We start from the raw sequence: 24,297 nt of genomic DNA, 5'->3' as shown, positions 1-24,297 counted from the left end.
CTCCTTTTGCTAAATTCTTCAAATTTCTTTAACGGGAAACAGACTTTCTTTTCTTAGCGATATATGGCTCTTGGAAGGAAAAGTCAGACTCAAACTCTCTAAGACCTGGGGCTCTCTGACCTATCCTTGGAGCAAGAAAGAACAGGAACCTGATATTGGGAATTGAATGTTCATCGTGGAGGAAAAAATGGTACAGAAAGATGAAAGACAAACTTCCGTCATGAGTGTCACAAGATGGCCAATATAATTTTTTCTGGATTACTGTTGTCCCTCCTAAATTATTTTTTGGCTTCCAGTTTCAGGCCCCCAATCTACCTCTCATCTGCCACTGAAATAATTTTTCTAAAATGCAAATCTGATCACAATGCCACTGCTTAAAATCATTCAATAAATCATTCTTGCTTTCTGAAGAGATGCCAAACTACTAAGGTCAGTGAGGCAGTCATTGCCTGACTCTGGTGAAACAATTTTGTGGCTACTCAAGCTTTATGTTCTCCTTTAAGCTTTTGAGCAGTTTTCTTTTGTGACCTCTTTGAGGAAGCCTTCCTTGACGAAGCCATCATTGACTGTATAAGTCTCGGTTATTGCATTTTATCTGTTGGTTTGCCTATATCCTTCATTAAACTGAATTTTGAGGGCTGGGTTTTGTCTTTTTAGCAGGATTATTCAAGAGAATTGAGTCATATCACAAAGTACCTGCCACTTCATCTTAGAAGTTTGTTTCCAGAAGATTAGCTGATATTTCTGGTTCTCCAAAAATACACCTCCATGAAGAACAGGTATTTTGCTTACTCTAAAGGACCCCTCCCCCGCAACTTTTTTTTTTAAAGGTTCAAGAGTGACTAGAGTTTGGAACTTGAAGAAATACCATAATCTCTGACCTGTGACAATTCCTTGGGATTATCCATCACTGGGGGCTTAATGATAAAGCAATTCTTGTGGTGATACTTCTACTTAGCTCAGAACTTCAGAAATAGAATTGGAAATATCCAGCTATTTTGTTTCACTGCACATTAACACCTCATTAACTACCACCATACCCCCCTTTTTTTTGGGGGGGGGGAGGGATGTGTAGCAAGCAAGCTATAAAAGCACATTTTACCTAAAACGAATTTTCTTTGGGGAAAGTTAGATTTGTATTACGGACACATTGCTATATCAGAAACAAAATTTTCTATGATTTTCTGGTTGGCTAAAAAGTAAACCAACAGAAAACTTATGTGGCACCTTGGTCTATGAGCATTGTACTGAAAAAATAATAGATGGCATTCTTATGAGACAGTGGCCCCAAACTGGCATCTCAATAAACATTCCAGTGATGTGGAGGAGACCCTAAATCTCCAAGGTAAAACTGAAATTTACTTCAGACCGTAAAAAACTTATCAATTGGGGGAATGCCACGTTTCCAAATAGTGTATCTGATGCTGAAAAACAGCAGCTTTCCCACTCTTAAGTTTGGCCCTGACTTTGGAGTGGGGCTGTGCCTCATCAGAGTAGGTTTGGATGTAAAGGCTTCTTTTCAGTTATCTTTGGGGGTGTACATAATGGGAGGTTGGGTCCAAAGGGAAGGAAGGATAGGAAAGCAGAGGACAGGCACTACTATATAATTTTGCATTTTTTAACACTGCACCATGAGCTGAATATCTTCTCAGGTCATTAAACTAAAAAGTTTAATATTTAAGGCTCTTGATACATATTGCCAAACTACTTTCTAAAAGTACACAGGAAAGCTTGTCTTTTACATTAGACTCTGCTATTTAAAAGACAAGTAATCATTTGCTAAATATTGTTTCTTAGATTATCAGTGGTTGAACCTTTAGAAATTGCCATCTATTACTTCTGTGAACTATCCACGTTTTCTTTTCTGTGCTTTTTAAAATGTAAAAATAGTAACTGTTTTAAAATACATTAATCATTTCCTTTGTGACTATTACTTTTAGGTTTATAAAGTGTTCTTCTATCCCCAGAACCAAAATTTGTATTTTCACAAATTCTCTTTTCTAAAATTAGTTTTTCTCCACCTGTCATTAAATATCACAGTTTGCACTTGAGGGGCACAATTGGGGAGCCTTTTGGTTAACATTCCAACATGAAAGTTTCACTTTCTATCTCACCTGTGATGACTCTACTTAAAATCACTCTACCCACATCTTTGGAGTTGCTTATTCAAGCCTACATAGTTAGTTCTTTTAGTTATTTTTAATGTTATCCATTAACATTAAAATTTAGTTTATGTTGAACAATATATCCTATAGCACTAGAATATAAAATATTTGGTGATCCCATGTACATCCTGATTTTATTCATTCAGTTTGTGGCTAATCAGATTATTTAAAAAAAAAAAACAACCTTATTTATCCTGTTTTTAACGCATAGAGCTAACTACTGGTTCTCATTAACTCCTGATTAGCTAGCTGGCTATAGATACAGAGCATGTTAATTTCTACAGGCACCTTTCTGAATTCAAGTAAATGTTTTGGTAGAAAAGGATTTCCTACCTAAATGTCATTGACACAGTATGAATATTGAGTACAAATATTGCTCAATATTCTTGCATTCTTTGTTTTACCTTGAAAATTTAGTAACTATCACTAGGTTATTAATAACACAGGTTTTCATTTAAGGAATATTTTGAACTGTGAAAATACAAATCTAATCAAATTAAATTTTGAACACATATAGAGCCAAATATTTCAACAAAACTGCAGTTTAATTTCAGAAAATGTGTTAAAATATATATTTATACATCAATTTCTGACATACACTTAATGTGTTAGTATACACAAAATGATGCTTTCTTGAAACTGTATTTATGAAATGTACATTTTAATTTAAATACTCAGTATACACTGCACTTAATCTGCATGTTGCATTTATTAAATACATTAAAATCTGCAATGTAACAAAACGTTTTCTGCATACGAAATTCAAAACACCATTTTAAATGAACAAAAGATGGCTCACTTCATTTTTTCTTGTATTTTACAACTAGTGTATAGTACACTAGCTCAGCTCCACCATAACTACCTGTTCGTTCTTTTTTATTTGACATTGTTCACAGACTAGTACATATTACGATAAGAGTGCTGGATAAAAACATGAGGTACGAAAGTGGTTCAAAGAGCATAGGTCATGCAGATCATGCTAGACAGCAAAGAAAATTGTGACCGAGAAAACACTAAATAAAAATACATAAAGAATGTGCATTGTAAAAAAAAAACAAAAAAAAACAAAACAAAACAAAAAAACCTCCATTACACAGCTTTGCTTCTTTGGTTACAAAGTAGGTTGAACAATTTCACAGCTTTTTATTCCCACCCGAAGAAAAAAAAAAAAGTCATACGAAATGTCAAAAAGCAGAGGAATCGTGGCAATTTCTCTATTAGAAAGTAGAAACAAATGAACAAAGTTTTCTTCATCAAAATAGCCCAATTATTTATTATATCACAATAACTGGTGACTACCTGTACAGTTGCACTATGTTCTTCATACTTACACTATACAAAATTTACATTCAAGCTGGGTCTTTACTAAAAATAAATACCGAAGATAAATTGCCATTAGTGTTAGAAATATGCCAGGATTCTTTTGTTCAATTATTGCCTAAACGTTTTATCTATTAAATGCAATCCTGTCTTTCAATTCCTTTACTGATACTTATAATTATTCAAAAAAATTAAAAAAGTTCTGTGACATTGTTCATGTACATTATGAAAATAGCAGCCCTGTAATAAATAAAACACAAATAAATGAAAACTTATGTAGGCAAATGTTACTGATATTGAAAGAAAAGTGGCTCTTTAGATGAACTGTTATTTATAATGTGATAGGAAGGCTCAGGGTAAATCCAGGGGTAATAGGAAAAATGGGAGAGCCACCAAAGCTCTTAAAAGACCCCACTCATGTGCACCAGGTAAAATGCAGACTTTGCTTGCTTTAATAAACCCCACCTATTATTCTCCTTGTGTACTGATGACATAAAACTGGACATCAACAGTGATGCAGACATCTCTAAGAGAAAAAAAGCTCTTGTAGAATGATTGTCTAATACTGAAAGGCCAAACACACAACCGAAGCATGGCTACTTGCTTTCGTATAAAGTGAAAAGAACACCAGTGGCACACAAGGATAGACTGCTTTCAGTTTTTTTCCTTAATGAGGCAAGAAAGGTTTATGCTGAGGAGACATTCGGCTGCTGTGGAGGTTGTGTTGGCTGCGGAGGCTGTGCTATCACTGCTTGCTGTTGAGAAGTGCTACCAGGATTGGCCTGTTGGGCTGGGAGTTGGGATAACTGATCATTGTTTGAAAGAGATTTTAACAGTGCATTTTCTCGTTCAAGTAAAGAGTTTCTTTCAACTAATTCTTTTATTTGTTCCTTTAGAACTTCCACTTCTTCTCTTACTGCATACATCAAATGGCTTTTCACCAGATCCTGTGAAAAACAAAATTGGGAATGTCAAAAAGAGAGAAAGGGAAAAGTATTGCTATTTGGTTCTAGCCTACCTGGTGCCTTATAAACACAGATGTTTTTCTATTGGTTTTCCTACTCTTGCTTTTAATGTTTCTACTATATCTTGACTGGCCCTAAGGGAAATGCGGTGGAAAAAATCCAGTTCCTAGCTAGGATAGCAAGCCCATGATTTTCTTTTCAAAGTTTGGAGTTAGTTCCAAAAATACGAGCTCCTTAAATTATCAATTATAAGCTTAGAATTCAAAATCAGTTTAAAATTACATGTTTAGATGTTGGACTAAGAGAACAAAGGACAGTAAACTTTCTAATATTAAACTAGTTATAGTACTGCTTTAACAGATAAAGTGATATATAATTTCCAACTTAAAAACTTTAGTTTTTAAAAATAGTTTGAGAATAATGGTTCTTATTTATAGCCTACCTACAGTTTTAATAGGCTTGAATCAAAATATTTTATGTAATATAAATAGAGAGTATCTTTAAGGGAACAAAAAAATTTGATACAAATAGCAGAAATCAGAACCAGAATCAACAGAAACAAGTCTATTTATTAAAGCTGAGTAAAGCAGTGTCTGTAAATGACCAAAGGAGAACAATTTCCTATTGAAGTTTTCATTTTAATACTTTTATCTCTAAACTGTTTTTGACGCTGAAATATTTGGGAGAACACCATGCATTTTGATTTTGTATGCCCCTGTCCCCCAAATGGCCCTTATCAATGGTAATGCATTAAATGTGAGATGTTCAAATGGGGGAAATATTTACTTCACTGGTATCTCTACACTAAAATTTCTCAATGTTCTAGCATCTGCAACTAAATTTCATTATCAAAAACAAACTTTGGTCATCTTGGTTTAAAGAAATTAGGTGTTTCTTTTTTAGAATTGATAAAAACCAAGTGCTTCATACAACCAACAATCTATGAAATGAGAGGACTATAAACTTTTACTTACCATTGCTTGTTCTATTTTGTTGTCAATGGCTACACCACCTCCCCCAGATGCACTGGAAAAAATTAGAATATTTCATTAAATTATTCTAAAAAATGTATTCTCCCTTCCAACTCTTAAGATAATTAAGAACATTTGTGTTTTACTTAAAACAAAAACAGTAATTTAAAATAGCTTATTTAAGTCTGTTCTCACAATTTTAGTCCTCAGAGCTCTCATTTTGAAAATAAGGATCTCGGCAAATAGATGATTTCTAAAAATCCTTTGTAATTCCAACTTTTCTATTTTGCCTATGACAAAATACTCTACTTTAACTTCCAATCCTACTCAGGAGTTCTCAATTCAGTAAACTTAAAAAGATAAATTTTAAATGAGCAGTACCCTCTCCACATATCTTAAACTTCATTTACCAACTACATATTCTAATTGCCTTTCAGGTGGAAATTCCAATAGTTACTTATTGCATTAAAATTCAGATGATGACTTTTCTTCTATAGATTTTATATTTTAAGATCTAGTTTAAAATTTTTTTAGAACTGGCTTCTAAAAATGATTCAGAGGCCTTTAGGGCAAACACTACTTGCTGGACTGGTTAACAAGGAACTCAACATTCTGGCAGACCTATATGCTTTGATTGTAGATTACTCACTGGCAAAAATCATCTAAGGTATGAGTTTGGACTAGTTTTTCCTGGAAATAATTGAAAGTAGTCTAGCTGGTAAGTACATCCCAAGTTCAAATATCGCTTTAGCATTTGTATGATAGTGACACAGAAGGCTGAATAACTGTTCTCTTTGGCAGTTTACATTTTCCTGTGTATTAACTTAAACACTAAGAGTAGTGAAGGTCTATATTCTTTTCTTGGTGTTTTTGTAAATTTTGAAGAGCAGTTATTAGGTTTTCCTGTAAAAACAAATCTGATACTTTAATCCACTGCATCAATACAAAAAGAAGTGTTTAAATAACTTTTATGTAAGACTTTACTAAATACTTTTCATAAAGTATACCCCACCTAAGAAAATTTATGTGCTAATATACCTGAAGACTATTTTATTTTAGATGATGTGGACCCTCAATGTTATATCAAACTGAGGCTCAGAAATATCCTGTCTGGTGTAGAGGCGCCTTTTATATTATAATCCAAGTAGATCTGGTTATATTCCTGGTTCTGCTACTCACTACCTATGTGACCATCAGCAAATCAACTATTTAACTTCCTTGGACCTCAGTTTCCTCAACTGTAAAATGAAGAGACTGGTGTCAATGTCTCAATGGGCTTTCCATTTCTAAATCCTCAATGCTCTGAATCAAAACAAGGGAAATACTAAGCTTGTTTACCTGAGCATTATCCACATTAATTACAACATACTACTTCACTTCTTGCTGCTATTTCTGAGTGAAAAGGGGCTTCTGTACACCTAAATAACTGGAAAGGATACACACACACATTTAATAAATACTTATATATGCTAGCCTTTTAATGCTTATACGGAGTTGTGCAAAGTACATCTATATATAACTATAAGGTACAGAATAACCACATAAATCATTAAAGCTTCATTGTAAAGTTCAGGCCAGATGCCATGTGTCTGTATTCACTACATATTGGCCACAACTTGGTAAAAAAGATAGTGATAAGCATTTAGAGTTTACCTGAGAATTATAAATTATACTTTCTATATTTTTTATTTCTATGTCAAGGAAAAACAAAGGATTAATATTTTCATTTTGTTAAGCACTACACTTTAACGGAATTAAATCAGTCACAGGTACAATTGCTATCACTATAGTGACTTTTGGCTACTTTGAAGGCTGTTATTCAAGAATTCTATAATCTGTAGTGGTTCTTCAACTTTTGCATGCACCAGAGTCATCTGGAGGTTTGCTAAAACACTGCTGGACTCCACCTCAGTTTCTGATACAGTAGGTCTAGGGTGGGGCCCAGGAATTTTCATTTCTAGCAAGCTTCCGGGTGATGCTGATTCTGCTGCCTGACAGACCATAAGTACTTTGAGAATCACTGGCTTACAGAAATGAAAGTTCTAAGAGAATGAGTAACAAAAACCTAATTCTATTTTTTAAAAAAAATCTTAATAGCCTGTATACAAAACCTTTCATGACCTTGAATCTTGCCTTCTATAGTCTCCTTTCCTCTCATACTCCATCTGGCCTGTGTAATATTGTAACTATTTTCAGTCTGTGGACCATACATTCTTCTCAGGTTTCTATGCCTTTGCAGAAATTGCTCCTTCATCTGGAAATGCTGACAGTTCAAATTCATCTGGCAATCTTTTACTTGTTTCTTAAGATGCTCCAGTGCCATCTTTTCTGTGATGCCTTCTGATTTCCTAAGGCAGAGCCAATTACTCCAGACCCTCCTGTGCTCCACTAATCTTCACAAACTTTTTATGAAAGCGGAATAGCAAATTCTGGCTTCTCCGTATCCTCACTGTGTACATTCTGGGAAATTATTTAACCTTTCTAAACCTCATTTTTTTCATCTAAAATAAGAATTGTATGCCCCAATTCATAAACTCCTGTGAGGATTAACTGAGTTTAAATAACACCACCATTGTTAACTCTGTGCTCCTTGAGGGAGATCCCTTATCTTCTTCACCTCTGAGGAAGTGAATACTGTACTTGGCACATAAGAGTTCAAATGCATGCTGAAAGAGTCACTATGATAGTAAATGGATTTGAAACTATTACTGGTTCATACTAAAAAGCCAATAAAAATTTTTGTGTTTCACTAAATTAGTAGTGCTCAAAGTATGGTCCCTGCACCAGCAGCATCAGCATAACCTGGGAACTTACTGGAAATGTAAATATTTGGGTCTCCTCCAGACCTACTGAATTAGATACTCTTGAGGTGAGACCCAGGAAGTCTATTTTAATAACTCCTTCAGGTGATTCTGATAGAAACTACAGTTTGAGAACTACTGCTTTAAATAACCTGATTTACAATAAAGATATCAATACAGTAGTCTTGATCTCACATTGATCTCACATTAAAAAAAAGAAAAAGAAACTAAGAGAAATCAACTTTTTCTTTATTAATGTAGACAGACATCATAGCTACTTGTTTAAAATAAAAAGTGTAAATTTCTTTTTACATTTTGATTATTTCTTCTTTTACATTTTGATTATTTTCTTCTGTTCTCCCCTCAATACAAATGCTAATTAACAAAGCAACAGGTAAAGAACACTTAAATAAGCAGATAAGAGGGTATTTGACTTCAAGATCCAGAACATGGTTTAAGAATATTGTCTCCATGAGGGGTAACAAGTTTTCAATTGTGTTCAAAGTCAAAACAACTGTCAGTTCTCTTTTTAAATGAGAAAAATTGAAGCAGAATGAATAATTTTCCTATGTTTGCTTCCTTGACCTAATGTTATGTTATTATAACTGTTTCTTTTTCATTATTGCATTCACCACACTGTAACTTGATGGTTAAGCAGTTTCTGAACCTAAGTTTCTTAAGGAAAGGCTTCCTGTCTAGGACTTTGCAACTATTCTTGTAAACTTTAAGTGCTATATAAAGGCGAGGGATAATTTTTTAAAAGAAAGAAACTTTCTGTTTGCTATGGGTCACTCTTTTAGAATAAAATCATATCTTGATTAGCATTTACTAGAGGAGTGAAAAATTGTGGAAAAATGGACAGGAATATAGAACTGTAGGGGTAAAAAGATAAGAACGATGATGAATTTTTATTTACTGGAATGGAAGCCCCAAGAAAACCAAATAAGCTTGAATTTAGTGTTTTTAAAAAGTAAATTGCAATCACGTTCAAAGGAAAAGTAAAACTCACTTAAAGTATCAGTGCTACAGCAAGACAGCTTGGCTTTCCATCATTTAATTCATCTCAACTGGCTGCCAACCACAGCCTTTCTTCCCAGTCCTCCCTAGTCTTATCGCAATAAATGACCTGCAACTCACTGAGAAGACAAGAGGCCAGATATAAACTTCTGGCTTCACAAGTTTCCTATATTTTTATCTTTCTTAAAAGGCTAACTGTTTCATCCATACTCTCAGCTCAGCAAACCATCTCTAGTCTTTCCTCTCTAAAAGTTAAAATCAAAGAGCCATGCTAACTTGATCTCACATTAAAAAAAAAAAAGAAAAAGAAACTAAGAGAAATCAACTTTTTCTTTATTAATGTGGACAGACATCATAGCTACTTGTTTAAAATAAAAAGTGTAAATTCCTTCTTTTACATTTTGATTATTTCTTCTTTTACATTTTGATTATTTTCTTCTGTTCTCCCCTCAATACAAATGCTAATTAACAAAGCAACAGGTAAAGAACACTTAAATGACTGCCAACTTTACAGCAGGCACACATTAGATTTATAACATAAATCTGATAAACTCATTAAATAAAGCCTGAGCAACATTCTCATTTTACAGTTGAGGAAACTGAGGTCAAGTAACTTACTCAAAGACAGTGTTAGGGTCAGGATTCAAAGCTAGACCCAATTAAATGTCAAAACACATGCTTTTTTAATCTACTATAATAGTAAGACTGTGAAAGGAAGAAAGCAAGTATCTATAATGATCTAAAAAAAAGAGTTGTGCATATGATGAAGAGCGCTTTGACTAAGCACCACACGCTAATTGTGAAACTATATGCATGGATCCAAAGATTAAAACTGTTCATAATATGACATTTCTCTTATCTAACACATTCCTAGATGAGGTTCAAGCTGTGAGAACAAGGGAGGTAACTTCTTAGAAAAGGCACTTGCTCAGTGATCTTTAGACAGCCAGTATAGTTTTACCTATTTGCTAAGAACTAAAATGTTCTTTTGGTTTCTATCTATCCATACACAGAATAGTGTAAAAAAAAAATTACCTTGCTTTACTCAAAGACCCTTCTAACTCTGTGTTGACTTGCAATCACAAAATCCACTAGAGGATTTTCTTAAATTAATCAAATCTTTTGTGTTAAGAACAAACTTCTTCGATTGAGCTGGCAAACCTGATAAATACTTATGTCCAAGCCCCCTTATCCAAACCAGGTAAAAATGATTCTTCATAAATGGCAGTCCTTAAGAATCATGTACTGTTTCCAATATCATGTATAACCTTCACCCCTGTCCTCCACTGTAGGGTCTATAAATAACATCACTACTACTAAAATGCATTCATTCTAACCTGGGTAACATTTTGCCTCTTCTCTAAGAAATACATGTTTGTTTATAGAAGGAAACTGTTAGCTGATTGCAAAAAAAAAATAAATCTATTGAACCTAATTCAGCAAGCCTGTGAAGGTTAAATAGAAAAAAAAAATCATCACTCTTCTGTAAGAGGAATTAAAAAAATATTTATAGCTTAATACTTACTTAAGAGCAAATAACAATTATCTTTCCAAAAAGGAGCCTAGATAGATAAAATTCATGCAGACTTAATCTCTGGCCAAATGCAAATTTCTGTGATTAAGAATAAAAACTATCAAAGTTAAAAATAAATTAAGGTAAGACCTCAAAATTTTATGTATTCTAATTATTGATCATAAGTTCTACCAAAGTAAAAACAAATAATGTTACATTTCATGATTTAAAAACTCACAAAAATACCATGATTTTTATTGATAACACAAAATAAGTGATTTTTGTAGATGATAAAAGCTATCATGCTAAGCAAAGCAGATAAAATGGCTAATCACAAAACTATTATTTGCTCAAGTAACCAGTCTTACAGTGGTGAGTGGTAAAAGGCTTTTGCCAAGGAACTATTAAAAACCCAGTGAAATATTTATATAAAGATTGATACCTGTTTTTAACATCTACAAAAACCTTGCTCACCAATGCCCTCGGCATATTTTACATTCATCTAATTTTAGATCAAAATCTTGGCCAGAAAAGAATACTTAAAAAGGGTAAAAAAATGATACATGCTATGGATTGTACCAATGTCAATATCCTGGCTGTGGATGTTATACTACAATCATTCAAGATGTCACCACTGGGGGAAGTTGAGTGAAGGGATACACGAGACCTCTCTGTACTTTTTTTTTTTTGCAACTTATTATGAATCTAAAATTATAATTTATAATTATTTCAAAATGAAAGTTAAAAAAGAAACATGCACATGGTAAAAAGTAAATTCAAGGAGTGTACACAAAAAGGTATGTAATCAATACAAAGTCCCTCTCCTATATCATCTGTATTAATGGCCTTTTAAAAAGTTCAATTAGGAAGAATTTAATACTCTGAAGTGGGTCTTTGTAATTCTATGTCTCAAAAACCTTCTTCAATAATTTCCCTAAAATGTAAAGTACTTCTATAAATCTAAGACTAGAATCCTAATAGAAGAATGGGTTGAATTCACATGGACAGTTCAAAAGAAATGACACGAAAAAATATTCAACATCTCAGTCACAATAAAAATACAGATTAAAACACTAATGTAATACCATTTCTCTAAACAGACTAGCAAACATTAAAATTTAATATACTGTTAGTGAGGTTGTGGGAAATGGGCCTTCTTATACAGTGCTGATGCAAGTGGTAAAACAATATAACCTGTACAGAGAGCAATTTGGTTATAGCTAACACAATTTAATAGACACACATTCTCATTCCCTCCCTCCCATTTATTCACTCTTTGAGCCAAGAATCCTACATCTGGATATTTATCCCATAGATAATTTTACATACATGGGAAATAATGTACTTATAAGGCTACTCATTACAGGGGAACTGGTTAAATGAGCCACCCATTCAATTGAATACTACTCATCTATAAAAAAACACCACAAAGATGCTTTTCTGTATACAACAATGGAAACAATGTATCCTGGAGAGCTTTAAATGTACAAATGTGTGTATATTAGTATTTGTGTGAAGGGGGAGATAATATACATATGTTATATTTGCTTGTATATGCACAAAGAAACTGGAAGGATACACACAAATGAAGGCAGGCAGATGGGGGACAGGAAGAGAAGCAAGATTACTTTCAATGCGTTTGGAGAGCACTGAAAAACATTCCAAAATGAAAGTGACTCATGAAGGAGTTATTACCCTGTACAGTGTGAACTCAAGACATGAACAAATGGCAGACAGAAAAGGGAGAAAGGAAGGAAGAGGAGACAACAACTCTGCTTTCTTTAGGAACTATTTCATTATGGAAGAGAAGGTACTATGTTTGACATAAAAAAACAACAATCAATGTAAGTTATATTTGTGATGTGTAAAATTTATTTCCTTGGCTTAGGGTGAATGATAGTCCTTTAAAAATATATGGTGTAAATAACGTTCATAAATCCCAGTATAGTTCTTTCTGTTCAAAATGATTCTGGTTAAGTAAATAATTTTTTTTATATATATATAAACATCTATGATACAATAGGCTACATAAACTTACACAATAAAAATGTTACATTAAAAAAGCATTCCAAAGAAGGTATGGATAAGATTAGTATGAACTTTACCTTCTTTTTCCAGATCTCTTTACATTTCCAAGGTATGACATTTTGGGGGAATTATTTTAGTATTTGGTAGTAAAAGTCTGATATAGTTTTTTCTCGTAAAGCTACTCTAAGGAAACAACTCAAAAATTAGCTGGACTAAAATTTTATTAAAACACTCAAGATGGAAAATGTTAAAAATAAAGTCTGAAAAAACTAGACGGATACAAAAGTGAAATCTGAACAGCAATTTTTACCATTATAACCCAAATATTCCAAATAAATTAAGAAAGTTCAATATTCTATTATTTCAAGTTAAATACTTAAACGTTATGAGAACATGGAATCATATCTACTTAAGATAAATGAGCTATGTACTAGCTAGTTATTTCTTAATAGACTAGCATTAGGCAAGGTCTGACAAGATGAAAAAGTTATTTCCTTCCTCTGAGTCAGAGTGAAATAAGAAAGAGTGTGAGAAAGGGGTAGGAGGGTGGCATTTCCCCAATGTTGGAGTGCTTACATTGAGAGCAAGCTCTCTTAAAAGAGATTTCACTGTACTGTTTACATAGCAGCCATAGGTAATTTGATGACAGCACAATTCATTACTGGGGAATGAAGGATACATACTAAGGGGCTTAAGCCCAAATTAAAAATTTGACACTATAGTCCTGGCTACTTTAAATTACTTCCTGGACTGGGGAAACAGTATATGACTGACAATTATCTAGACTGAGATGTACACTGGTACCTAAGAGTAAAAAAAGGGAGAGTGATCAGAAAGGATTTCAAATTTTGCCGACTGATATCTAGCTCAGAATACATGACAAAAATCTAAAAAATGTAGTTACACTGATAAAGAATTAAGGGAATGTAGTTACATATATTTATTCTAGATATTCTAAAACCATTCCTTTCATCTTCTGGTATAGAAGCTGATGGCAACCAACTTTTAAAAACATCAGAATTCAGTGATTAAAGGTACCTTAATCTAATAAAAGATCTAGGTTTTTCAATACTGATTTTTAAAGACTATCTTTCCTAGACAGTACAAAATTTAAACAAATTTAAACAAATTTAAACAGGAGAGAAAAATTAAAGAATTCTTAATATAAATGAAGACATTAAAAACCTAAATAAAAGTTCAAATTACTTTAACTGTAGCAGGAAAAGAATAAAGATTTAGAAAAAGCCTTCCAGGGAAAGGACTCTGTTTAACAGCTGTTTTGTTGTAAAGATCAATTCTACTTCAAAAGGCTGACAACAGCATTCCTTCCCTTTGAGTACAAAGAAATAGCACTTTTACTATCTAAGGAAATTTTCATGGTGTAATGTATGAAGATGAACAAAGTTGGAGAAGAAACATGATAGAAAAGAATGCTAAAGGAAATGAAAACAAAAGCTCTTAAAATTTGTATTTCATTTTAGAGATGGATAATTTTTACCCAGCACTAGGCCTATTATAAAAACCACCTTCTTATATAGCAAACTCCATCTAACATTCCTAAAAGTAATTCAGAACTCTTCAATAACGACATAAAGATGGGCCAAGCAGGGGGGAGAGAGGCGAATCAGGACCGAGTTTACTAATCGATTCCTAACATTGACCAGTTCCAAATGCCAGCTCAAATTTTAAATTGGCTATCCTAAACTCCTTGAGACCCTCCACGGTTTACTTCCACTCTCTTTGCCTATAATGTTTCTTACTCTCTGAATATTTCCATGGAAATTCTACCATTCTTTTATAGCTTTCAGCTAATATATTTTTTGTAAGGGCTTCTCTCCTAGTAAATAGTATAGTCAGTCATGCCCCATACTACTCTTATAGCGCTAACTACATAGGCTGTGTTTAACTGTTGCATCTATCTCTTACTAGACAAAGGTATGTGTGCTATACAAAACCTACCAAAAGGCTGGCAGCTATCTACTAAAGAATTCATATGCTGTGGAAGTCTGGACTCAGGAATTGTATACTTGGAATCTGAGTTCTAAATATATCACTGTACTTTCTCTAACCATAACATGAGGAAGCTGTTTTGGATCACCCCCAGAGCTACTTCCTACACATGACAGTGTATTTTTTTTTTCACAGTCCTAGGACATGGGTAATGCTATGATTTTAACTAAACTCAAAACAAATAATTAAGGAAATATTTATCTCATTCCTCATTTTCGATCTGAAACTGAACTTGCCATATATTCTTCATGCCTACTATCTAATTCATACATCTAGGTAATCTAAATTCCTTTGGAGTCATCGAGTCATAAATTCTGAACTTTGCCTCTGTTTCTTATATAGCTGAGTCTCAGTAACATTTATCTTTCTAGGTGATACTTTTGTAAAAAATGATAAATCTCCATCTGTCTCCTCTGCACAAGGCCCAACACTCGATGAATGTCGGTTGGAAGAATACAAAGTTAGACAGTGTCCATTAGTGGGAAAATCTCTAGATGTGAAATTAGCAAACACATCTTGTAGTTTGGCCTCACCTTAGATTAGCCATGTCCTGCGGCAAGTTACTCTCACTGGGCTTTCTCCCTTCATCATTAGTTTCAAAGACTTTTATGGAACTTTGTGTAATCACTCCAATGTGACTTTCTGTGTAAGGAGGTGGGGAGAGGGTGGTGAGAAGGAAAGATAGTACATTCAAGACATGCATTGAAAAAAAGTTACCTAAGCAAGCAAGGGGTAAGAAGGGAGAGCAGGACATTGCAAAATGTTTGGTCATGGGCATTAAGCAAGGTAAAATGATATAGTTTTTACAACTGAAGCATGGAGAATCTGTGAGAGATCAGAGGGATGATAAAGGGGCTCACCTATAATGAGGAAAAAAATGCCAAGGAAGCATGCATTTTTTAGTTTGGTTTGAATAGGACTTGGGGAGATGGTTAATGTGTTACAGGAAGAAAGCTAGATTTTTGAGTGAAGAGTGAGTGGCAGAGGAACCAGGGAATAAAGATGAGAAAATGAAACTTCCAGGTTTCACTTGGGACTGTTGAATTTTGAGACATCTGAAATGTAGATCCTGAAAATATAGGAAGAAATTTGCTGAAAATAGGTCTCTAGAACTTGAGTAGTATCTAGCCTAGAAGTCTAGATATGAGAGTTGTCAGAATGTGGTAGGTAGCTAAAACTGTGTGAGATGATGATGCTTAAACAGTGAGAAGACAAATGGAGTCAAAACACTGGAGAACACCAACATGTGAAGAGTTATGGAAATGGGCTTGGGAAGAAACTACTCTTCTTGGGAAACCTAATTATTTCATCGACTGGTTTTATAATTCCCTCCTTTCTCAAGCATTCTATTTTTTCCCCCCAACTAAACAGTGATTCTTAAACAAATTTTCTTAATCCCATTTCCACAATGAAGCTTAACCAAATGAGTAAAAATGAGACTATTCCCTCGAATACCAAATGCCAACTACCAGTGAAGAGTACATAGATAATTTTGCTCATTTCATAGCTAATCTTTTCATTTATTCCCATTTCTTGAAGGTGCAGAGATGTTACTTAAAACAGCTTTACATAAAAAGCATAATTCTATGGACAATGTATTTGACAAATTAAAATTATATTAGGCTGGCCATTAGGATTATCTGACTAAAACTTAGCTTTTGTTCCTAGGTTATCAACTAATTTTCCTTTCTACTTTATATCCCTTCTCGATTTGTCCCCAAAGTCCAAGGACAGTAATAAATAAAACGGAAGCTATGAAGGAATTATTTAAAATAGGGATAAACCCAGAAGAAAGAGTACAATGAAGTTTTAATAGATGTAGTTGCTTCATTCTGATTTAGACCAAAGGGGCAGCACACTAAGCATGGTCATCACCCCTTAATACAACGAAGGGAATATCGTAGAAGGAAAAATCTGGTCTATTTTATTTTTAATAAGTTGGTGAATGTTCTGCATTTGGCAAGTTTTAAAGTTTTAGATTGCCTTAGGTTTGAGCAAAGAATTAGACTGCTCATCTTTGACAAATATAAAGTACTGGAAATATATACCCCGAAGAGTTAGTCTTCTAGGTTATCAGGTTACTACCCCTTGGCTTAAATCTCTTTTGCTCTATACGTCATTCTGGGGGCAGACATTCTGGGGTAAGAAAGCTTACCTCTGAGCAGCGGCCTAAGCAAAAGGCTGAATTCTCAAGGAACAATAAAGTGGTTTAAGAGCACAGGCTTCAGCATTATATGAACGTGTGTTAAATTCCAACTCCGCTACTCACAAGTTGAGTGATCACAGCAAATTAACACAGTGAAACCAGTTTCCTTATCTATAAAATGGAGTCATAGTTATATCTACCTTAAAGGATTACTGTGAGGATTATGGACTTTTTACAATAGCAAGCACTTAAAATAAATTAGTTCCTTCTATTCTTTGGAGGAATTTGGATTTAGACACTGTAGAAGGACGACTAACCCAATGTACCTTAAATTACAAGTGATAAAGTGAGGTACAAATAAAAATCAATTATAATTAGTATTAAGAAACAGCTTTTGTGTTTATGCCTCACCCAAAGAATGAAACAATCCTAGTTATACCTTAAATTTACTTGATTTCTATGTACTCAGTTACATGCTAAAGATTGAATGTATTCACCAAATATACACAATACAAATTGTTTGACTTGAGATTTAAACTTACATCAATATTTATTAGCACAGCAGTCCTGTGGATTGAACATTAAAGGTTCTTATTGATCCTCTTTAGGATCTCAATGTTTCATTGTGCAGGATAAAAATAATCTTAACTTACTGTGGGAAATTTTTCCAAAGGCCACTGAGATATAACTAAATTAATTTAAAACAAAAATTTCCAAAACAATGTTTAGCTAAAAATATTCCATGTCTTCCTTTAGTGTTATATGAGTTTTCAACAATAAATAGTACGAAAAACAAATCAGAAGAATGGGATAAAGTGTTGCTTTGCTTCTAAACCACATATTCTAGTTGAAAATCACTGCTTTAGAATTACCTAATTCAAAAAGAGATTCTGGTACAAGATAATAGAGAAAAGAACAAAGTAGCACTACTATAAAATCTAAAGGGTTTTAAGGTTTTTTCACTTAAGGAGAACTGTGTACTCAACTAGGTACATTTTCATTGACAAGAAATTTTTAACTAACAATTTTTTCTCATTTCAATCTAGATCTGTGTCCTTGAATCTAGGCAATACAATTCTCTAATATAGTGACAGAATTTTACTATAGTTTGTACACATCAATTTGTATAAAATCTTTTATAATGAATTTTAGACTTAAGTCATGACCTGAAAATTTGTTAATTCAATTTAGATTCTAAAGACTGTCATCTGAAACCAGATGCTTCACCTACATTTTCTTTGTGCTCTTCCTTTCTTGCCAAGAGGCCCCACACCTTTGATTCTTCCACAGATAAATGGGTAGACCTCCTGAGAATTTTTTTTTCTGACAAAGATTGCTTAAATACAAAGCCAATAAACCTTTTTGTGATGTTCCTTGCGTTTGGTTGTTACTCATTGAGGAAGAAGAAATTTAGCAGTTTCTATAATATAGGTAACTGAAATAAGGAGAAACACTGTTTAGGTTTGAGGAACAGAAAAGCTAAAGCTCTATGGATTTTCAGGTTACTTTTGACAAAATTATACCAGTAAAACTTAGCAGTTCCATATACTGATCATGGTGATGACAAAGTCTTTGTGGAAAATAAAGTAGACTTTAAAATCTCTTAACGATCCTTTTTAGATAAAAATCCTGACAAAGACCTTTTTATCTTAGAATCACAGATCTAGGGAGAAATCATTTTGTAAACCTAGTAAAAGGCTTAATTGTATAATCATACCCATAAATATCCATCTGTGGGTTCTTTCAACTGCCCAATATTATACTATATAGACAATTAGAACTGCATCTAAAGGGAAGAAGAAACCAAAAGCTATCCTAAAGGTGGAAAGGGGAGGCTAAAAGCTTACTGGCTTGGTCACATAAGTTACTGAAGACAATTCAAACTGCTATGCCTTTAAACATGCCTCATGAACAAGTAGAAGTTCTAAGTGAACTAGATCCAGGAGTGTGAAGAAATTCAAGTGTATTTCACTCTTTTTACAGAGTGGATCAAAGTATACATAAGGAGTCTCGTGAAATCACCAGAACCAATAGTTACGGAGCAAACATCCTTGTGATCTCTAATATGCTAAACAATTTCTCCTTATCCAGTTTTTGAAAAAGAACTTTAGAAATATGTATTAACACCAATGACTTATGGCAATGAATGGGAACCCATATTCTTGATTATGGCAGCTATGAAAACACAGAAATAACTAGAAAATGTTCTCAGCTCAATGTTTCCACAGAATTTGTAGTGCAGCTTGTGTTTTTACACGAACCTAATTTCTTGACTAAATGCTTTAAGTGATGGCAATCATCTGATTTTTCTGCTTCCTGTTACAGATTCTCTGTTGTACAAAAGAGAAATGGAAAAAGGAGACCAGGATGACAAGATAAACATCACTGGAGGTGTTCAAAGATTAGATTACCACTTGGAAGGTGTGTGGTAGACATGATTCAAGTATGAGAAAAAAGGCTGCAATAAATGACCACTAAATCCCCTTCCAAGCCAGATTTATAATTTTAGACTCAGAATATAAACTCAGACGTGGTCCTGAATAAAAGGTTTTGGCTCTGGAGTCATACCCGGGTGTGAATTCCAACTCCATCACTTTTATGATACGACTTCACCAAGTTATTTAGCCTCTCCAAAGGATATTAGGACCAGATACTAGGGTTCAGTGAGATAATACATTAGTGTCTGGCACATGGTAAACACTTAATATGTTAACTATATCATTTGTATTAGTAAGGTATAGTGACAAAATCTAAATATCACAAAATACACAAGAAGCATTGAGTTAGGAATTAGGTGATCTGGTTTCTACATCTGACTCTTGCCTTTAACTGTATATAATAATTTCTAACATCCTTTCAGATACCAAATTTTGTGATGCTATATTGCAGAGGGATTTTAATGTACTTAAACATTTATCAAATGCTGTTATAGGGTTACAATATCAAAGAAACATAATCCCAGAGTTTATGAGTTTACAGTTTAGTGCAGGAGACAGACAAGTTATAGACTTGATAAATGCTAAGACAGGGCAAGATTTTAGAGGGTGTTTAGGGGGCACAGTCAGGAACAAATGTTTAGTGGAGGATGTACCTCTGAAGTTGGAGACGAAAAGAGACATACACAAAAATGTTCCAAGTAAAAAGAACAGTGGTACAGTTATTCATGTTAGAAAACTCAAATAATGAAGACCAGTTAGAAGGTTGTTGTATTTCCACGTAAGAAAGGAGAGTCCCCTGGATGGAGATGAGAGAGATGGTAAAGCTGAGGAAATACTCAGGAGGCAAACATGGTAGCACTGTATGATTAACTAGCTATGAGAGATAGGGGGAGTTTGAATGTAAGGAGAGAAGCCTAGGTAACAAATTTGAGCACCTAGAGCATATAGATCGCTTCATACAACATGTAAGTGAAACCCAACACCATCTATATGCTCTTAGTGTGATGAAGAATATGAGAAGAGGGTCTGGATGACATCCTGAGGACACCAATAATACTTAAAGGGACAAACAGGAAAAGCATGCCAAGGATACTGAGAAGAAATGATCAGCGAGGCAGAAAGAAAAACTGGAAGGGATGATTTCACAGATGTCAAAATATCAGTCCAAAATCCAAAATCTATGACATCTCAGTATTAGCTTTGTACAAATGGACAAATAGTTAGAACACTAAAAAACGACTTAAAAGCTACTTAACCATGATCGTAACTATTAATATCTATGCATATATACTCAAAATCAGGAAGGAATATGTGAATGTTGAGACTGTAATAGTGTTACTTAAAAAAAAACCAAAAAAAACTTGGATTAGGTTTGATAGTTCTTATTTTATTTCCCAAACTTTCCATAGTTTTAATTTTGAAAAGGCAAATACATTACTACTAAAGTAGCTGTGGTACAAATGTATTATCTAAAAGAAGACTTTTAAGATAGGATTCTCATACTCTGATGACCTATCATCTGTACATTTTTAACCATGGCCCTGAAGAAATTAAGTTTATACTTAATCTGCAGACTACTTCAATTTAACTGAAGAATAAACATATTCTTATGGTTTTATTTATTTTTTTAAGCAGTACTATTATTGTGGATTTAACTTTAAGTCATATTTAGATAAAAGAACATTTTTATAAACACTTAAAAATAGAGAACAATTATAAGGTTTGGAGCTCATTTGAGAATAAAATTAAACCAAAGGATTCACACAAAGCAGGTGTTCGATAAAAAATTCCACATAACCAAAATTTAAATTTGCTGCATAAATATTTTAAAAGTAGACATAAAAGAGGTTTCTTAATAGAATTACTCTCAACTAAGGACAAATGGGGAACTGATGTAGCACTTAGTAGGGGGTTTTATAAGTGATTCTTCCCCCTCACCCTAGAAACATCTGCAGTTTAAAGCAGTTTTTTAAACCACTTTTCAGTATTTGCTATTTATAAATCCTAAATATTAAAGGTTGAGTTCCTTAATGATTACACTTAGTACAATTCTACTAGTAGGTACTAAACCTTTTATCATACACATATAATAAATTTGCCTATAATGAAAAGTATTAAATTTGAAGAGATTATTTCCTAATGCAATAAATACTTAATTTTAGATAGCAACTGACCAAATTTATATTTTGAACAAACAGGAAAAGCCTGCCAAGGATACTGAAAAGAAACGATCGGCGAAGCGGAAAGAAAAACTGGAAGGGATAATTTCGCAGATGTCAAAATATCAGTCCAATACATTTTATATAATAGAGATGACCCATTGCTACTGAAGGTCAAAGGAAATCGAATTTATGTATTCACATCTTCACACAGCATAAATTCTCTCTTATTCATCAAGTTTTCCAGGACTACTCTGCATACTGCCATACCTAAATTGAGAGCCCAAGTTTCTGTTAGAAAGCTAGATTTGAATCATAGCTAAACAGCTCTGTGGCCTGAGCAAGTTATTTAATGTCTGTAAAACTTTCTATTAATTTCCTTCTCTGTAAACTTGAGGATATTGATAGTATCTCTATAACATGGCTGTTATAAAAATTAAATGAGATAACATGCTAAAAATACTCAGCACAGTATATGACACATTGTAATCACTCAAAACACAACTACTCTGTGGAGAAATCAATAAACAACTGGAGCAGAGATTCAATAATATGAAATTCCTAAATTAAAGTGGCTAGGCTCTGATTTGTTCCATCAGTCTACTGGTCACTTATAATGAACTAGCCGTGGATAAATATCAATAAGAGTTATAGAATCAGTGTACTCATTAAAAATTTTTTTCATAAGTTACACACTTAGGTGTCTAACAAGGCTTGTCTCTTAGACACATTCATTAGCCATATTACTCAACTGTTTTCGGAAATCTGACAGATGCTCTGAAACTTTCATTGAAAACCGAACATACATAAAGTTCATCCAAAATTCCATAGGGTTCGTGATCCCCTGAAGCTCATCCAATGATTATTAGATATGAATATCCTACACTAAGAAATTAGAAATTATTTTCTAATTACCAAAGTTATGTAGATTTATTGTGGAAAATGGAAAAAAAAAGAGTATACAGAATAAGGGACAACTATTGTTTCTTTGTTGTATTTCTTTCCAGACTATCACTGATTGCAATTATTGGTTTAAGAAATCTAAGTGTATAGAATATGATCAATACGAAGTCATGGAATCCCATATCAGAAACAATTTAGAACATTGTTCAAAAGGAAGGATGGATGTGAGTGTGTGTGTAGAGAATAACATATCTCTGGTTAAGAAAAAAGTCAGAAACAGATATGGTAGTCTGTTTAGATGTTAATTTTGAATAATCTTTGATAGACCTGTAGGATTTTACACCATATTTTGACAAAAATATTAATTCTACAAATGTATGACCTTGGACATATATCTTAACCCAGGTTCTTTTTCTTCATCTACAAAATAAATATATCTTTGGATTGCAGAATAAGATCTTATTCTAATCTAAACTGTATTATTCCAAGAACCACCCCCTACAAAATACGGCTGTGGAAAAACAAAGCAAAATAAAAAGGTATACAAAACAGGTTAAAATTTTTGTTTTCTAAGCAGAATATAATTCTGAAAGGAAATGTTTTAATTTTCAGGGTATACAAAAATGTATACCGACTTCTAATATATCATTTTCATTTGATATTGGCATGCTAGGTGTTCTCAATGTAAGAATTGAGAAAATTTTCTTGGCTTTATTTACAGAGACAGCTAGAAGAAAAAAGCCTTTTATTAAGAAAAATAAAATCCCCAAAGCAATAAAATTTAAACTCTATTTTATAAAGAAAATGAATGATTTTTTTTTTCCCCAAGAAATAAAAGATTAATATATTATTTCTCAAGTATCTCCTGGGATAATAACTAGAAAGTATCTGGGGCCCTTACCTATACTATAAGCATCTACAGCAGATGCAATATCAATATTTAAATAATCTTACTATAATACAGGATGTAACTTTATTTTTTAAACTAATTATTTATTAAACACCAATGCAAAGATATGGCCTTTAGCCTCATGAGACTTTGAAAGGAGTACATACTTCCACGTATTTAAAATTCCAAGTTTTAACTTATATTTAATACTATACTCTTAGTTATACAATGTGCTCATTTTGTTCATAAATATTCATCTCAATACAATAACATCAGGTATAATACATAAAATCTAATCCATTAAGTCTTACCAATTTATGACCTGATGAGACACTCTTGTGGACAACATTCAGTCCTTAGAAGCTAGAATAACCCTCCAACCATGTGAGGGCATCACAACTTTTAAACTTTCGGCTTTCGATCATTATTATGTCACATTCCTCCTCCGATGCTGAATTCTAAAAAAAATTCTAGCAAAGAGTTTAAGTAAATAAGTGTTTTAATCAAATAGCCTTTAAAAACTTTTATAGCAAAGTTTTATGTTTTACCATGATACACAACTGATATTTTGTACTTAAGTATTTTTTTTAATGTAAAATAATTTCATATTTGATCTGAATACTTCAAACTTTAAATTTCAACATGGACTTTCAGGCTATTACTTGTTAGTAAAGAGTCAAGTAGAAATGGAATCAATTATAAGTTTAAGATCATGATCCAGAAATTGATTTAACACCATAACTTGCTGTAGACAGCTTTGTAGTTCTGAAGAGTGGCACTGGAATTCTATTTTCTGGTCCACAACCATATGAGTTTCTAGACTTATTGCACAGATGGCTGGATCAGTAATAATCTATACCAACTATTAAAATGCTCAAGACAGCAATTTTTATACCTAAATCCTAGTCTGTCTCTACCACCCCCTATTTTAAAATTAGACGACATGATGGAAAAAATAAAATGTTATTTTTA

At 33.2% G+C, this 24,297-nt stretch overlaps 1 protein-coding gene across 10 annotated transcripts in view; it reads right to left on the bottom strand.

The window, feature by feature from the left end:
- Positions 1-2,691: 2,691 nt before the first annotated feature.
- Positions 2,692-24,297, bottom strand: part of TSC22D2 (TSC22 domain family member 2) — a 44,791-nt gene continuing 23,185 nt past the window's right edge. For 3 of the 10 annotated variants that reach the window (XR_005651204.1, XR_005651207.1, XR_005651209.1), the window contains 3 exons: positions 23,637-23,795; positions 5,425-5,476; positions 4,373-4,432 (listed from right to left, as the gene is read on the bottom strand). Coding sequence is in view for 3 of the 10 variants with exons in the window: in XM_039855068.1 (XP_039711002.1) it covers positions 4,172-4,432; positions 5,425-5,476 (313 nt within the window). In the remaining 7 variants the exon portion in view is untranslated. Of the gene's footprint in view, positions 4,433-5,424; positions 5,477-5,506; positions 6,848-15,685; positions 15,860-23,636; positions 23,796-24,297 lie in introns of those variants that run through there. The other 7 variants (XM_039855068.1, XM_039855067.1, XM_039855070.1 and 4 more) reach the window with 4 other exon arrangements.

Source organism: Pteropus medius, unplaced genomic scaffold, assembly GCF_902729225.1.
Source record: "Pteropus medius unplaced genomic scaffold, Ma_sr-lr_union100, whole genome shotgun sequence".
NCBI lineage: Eukaryota > Metazoa > Chordata > Mammalia > Chiroptera > Pteropodidae > Pteropus > Pteropus medius.
This window is presented reverse-complemented; position numbering and strand designations above follow the sequence as displayed.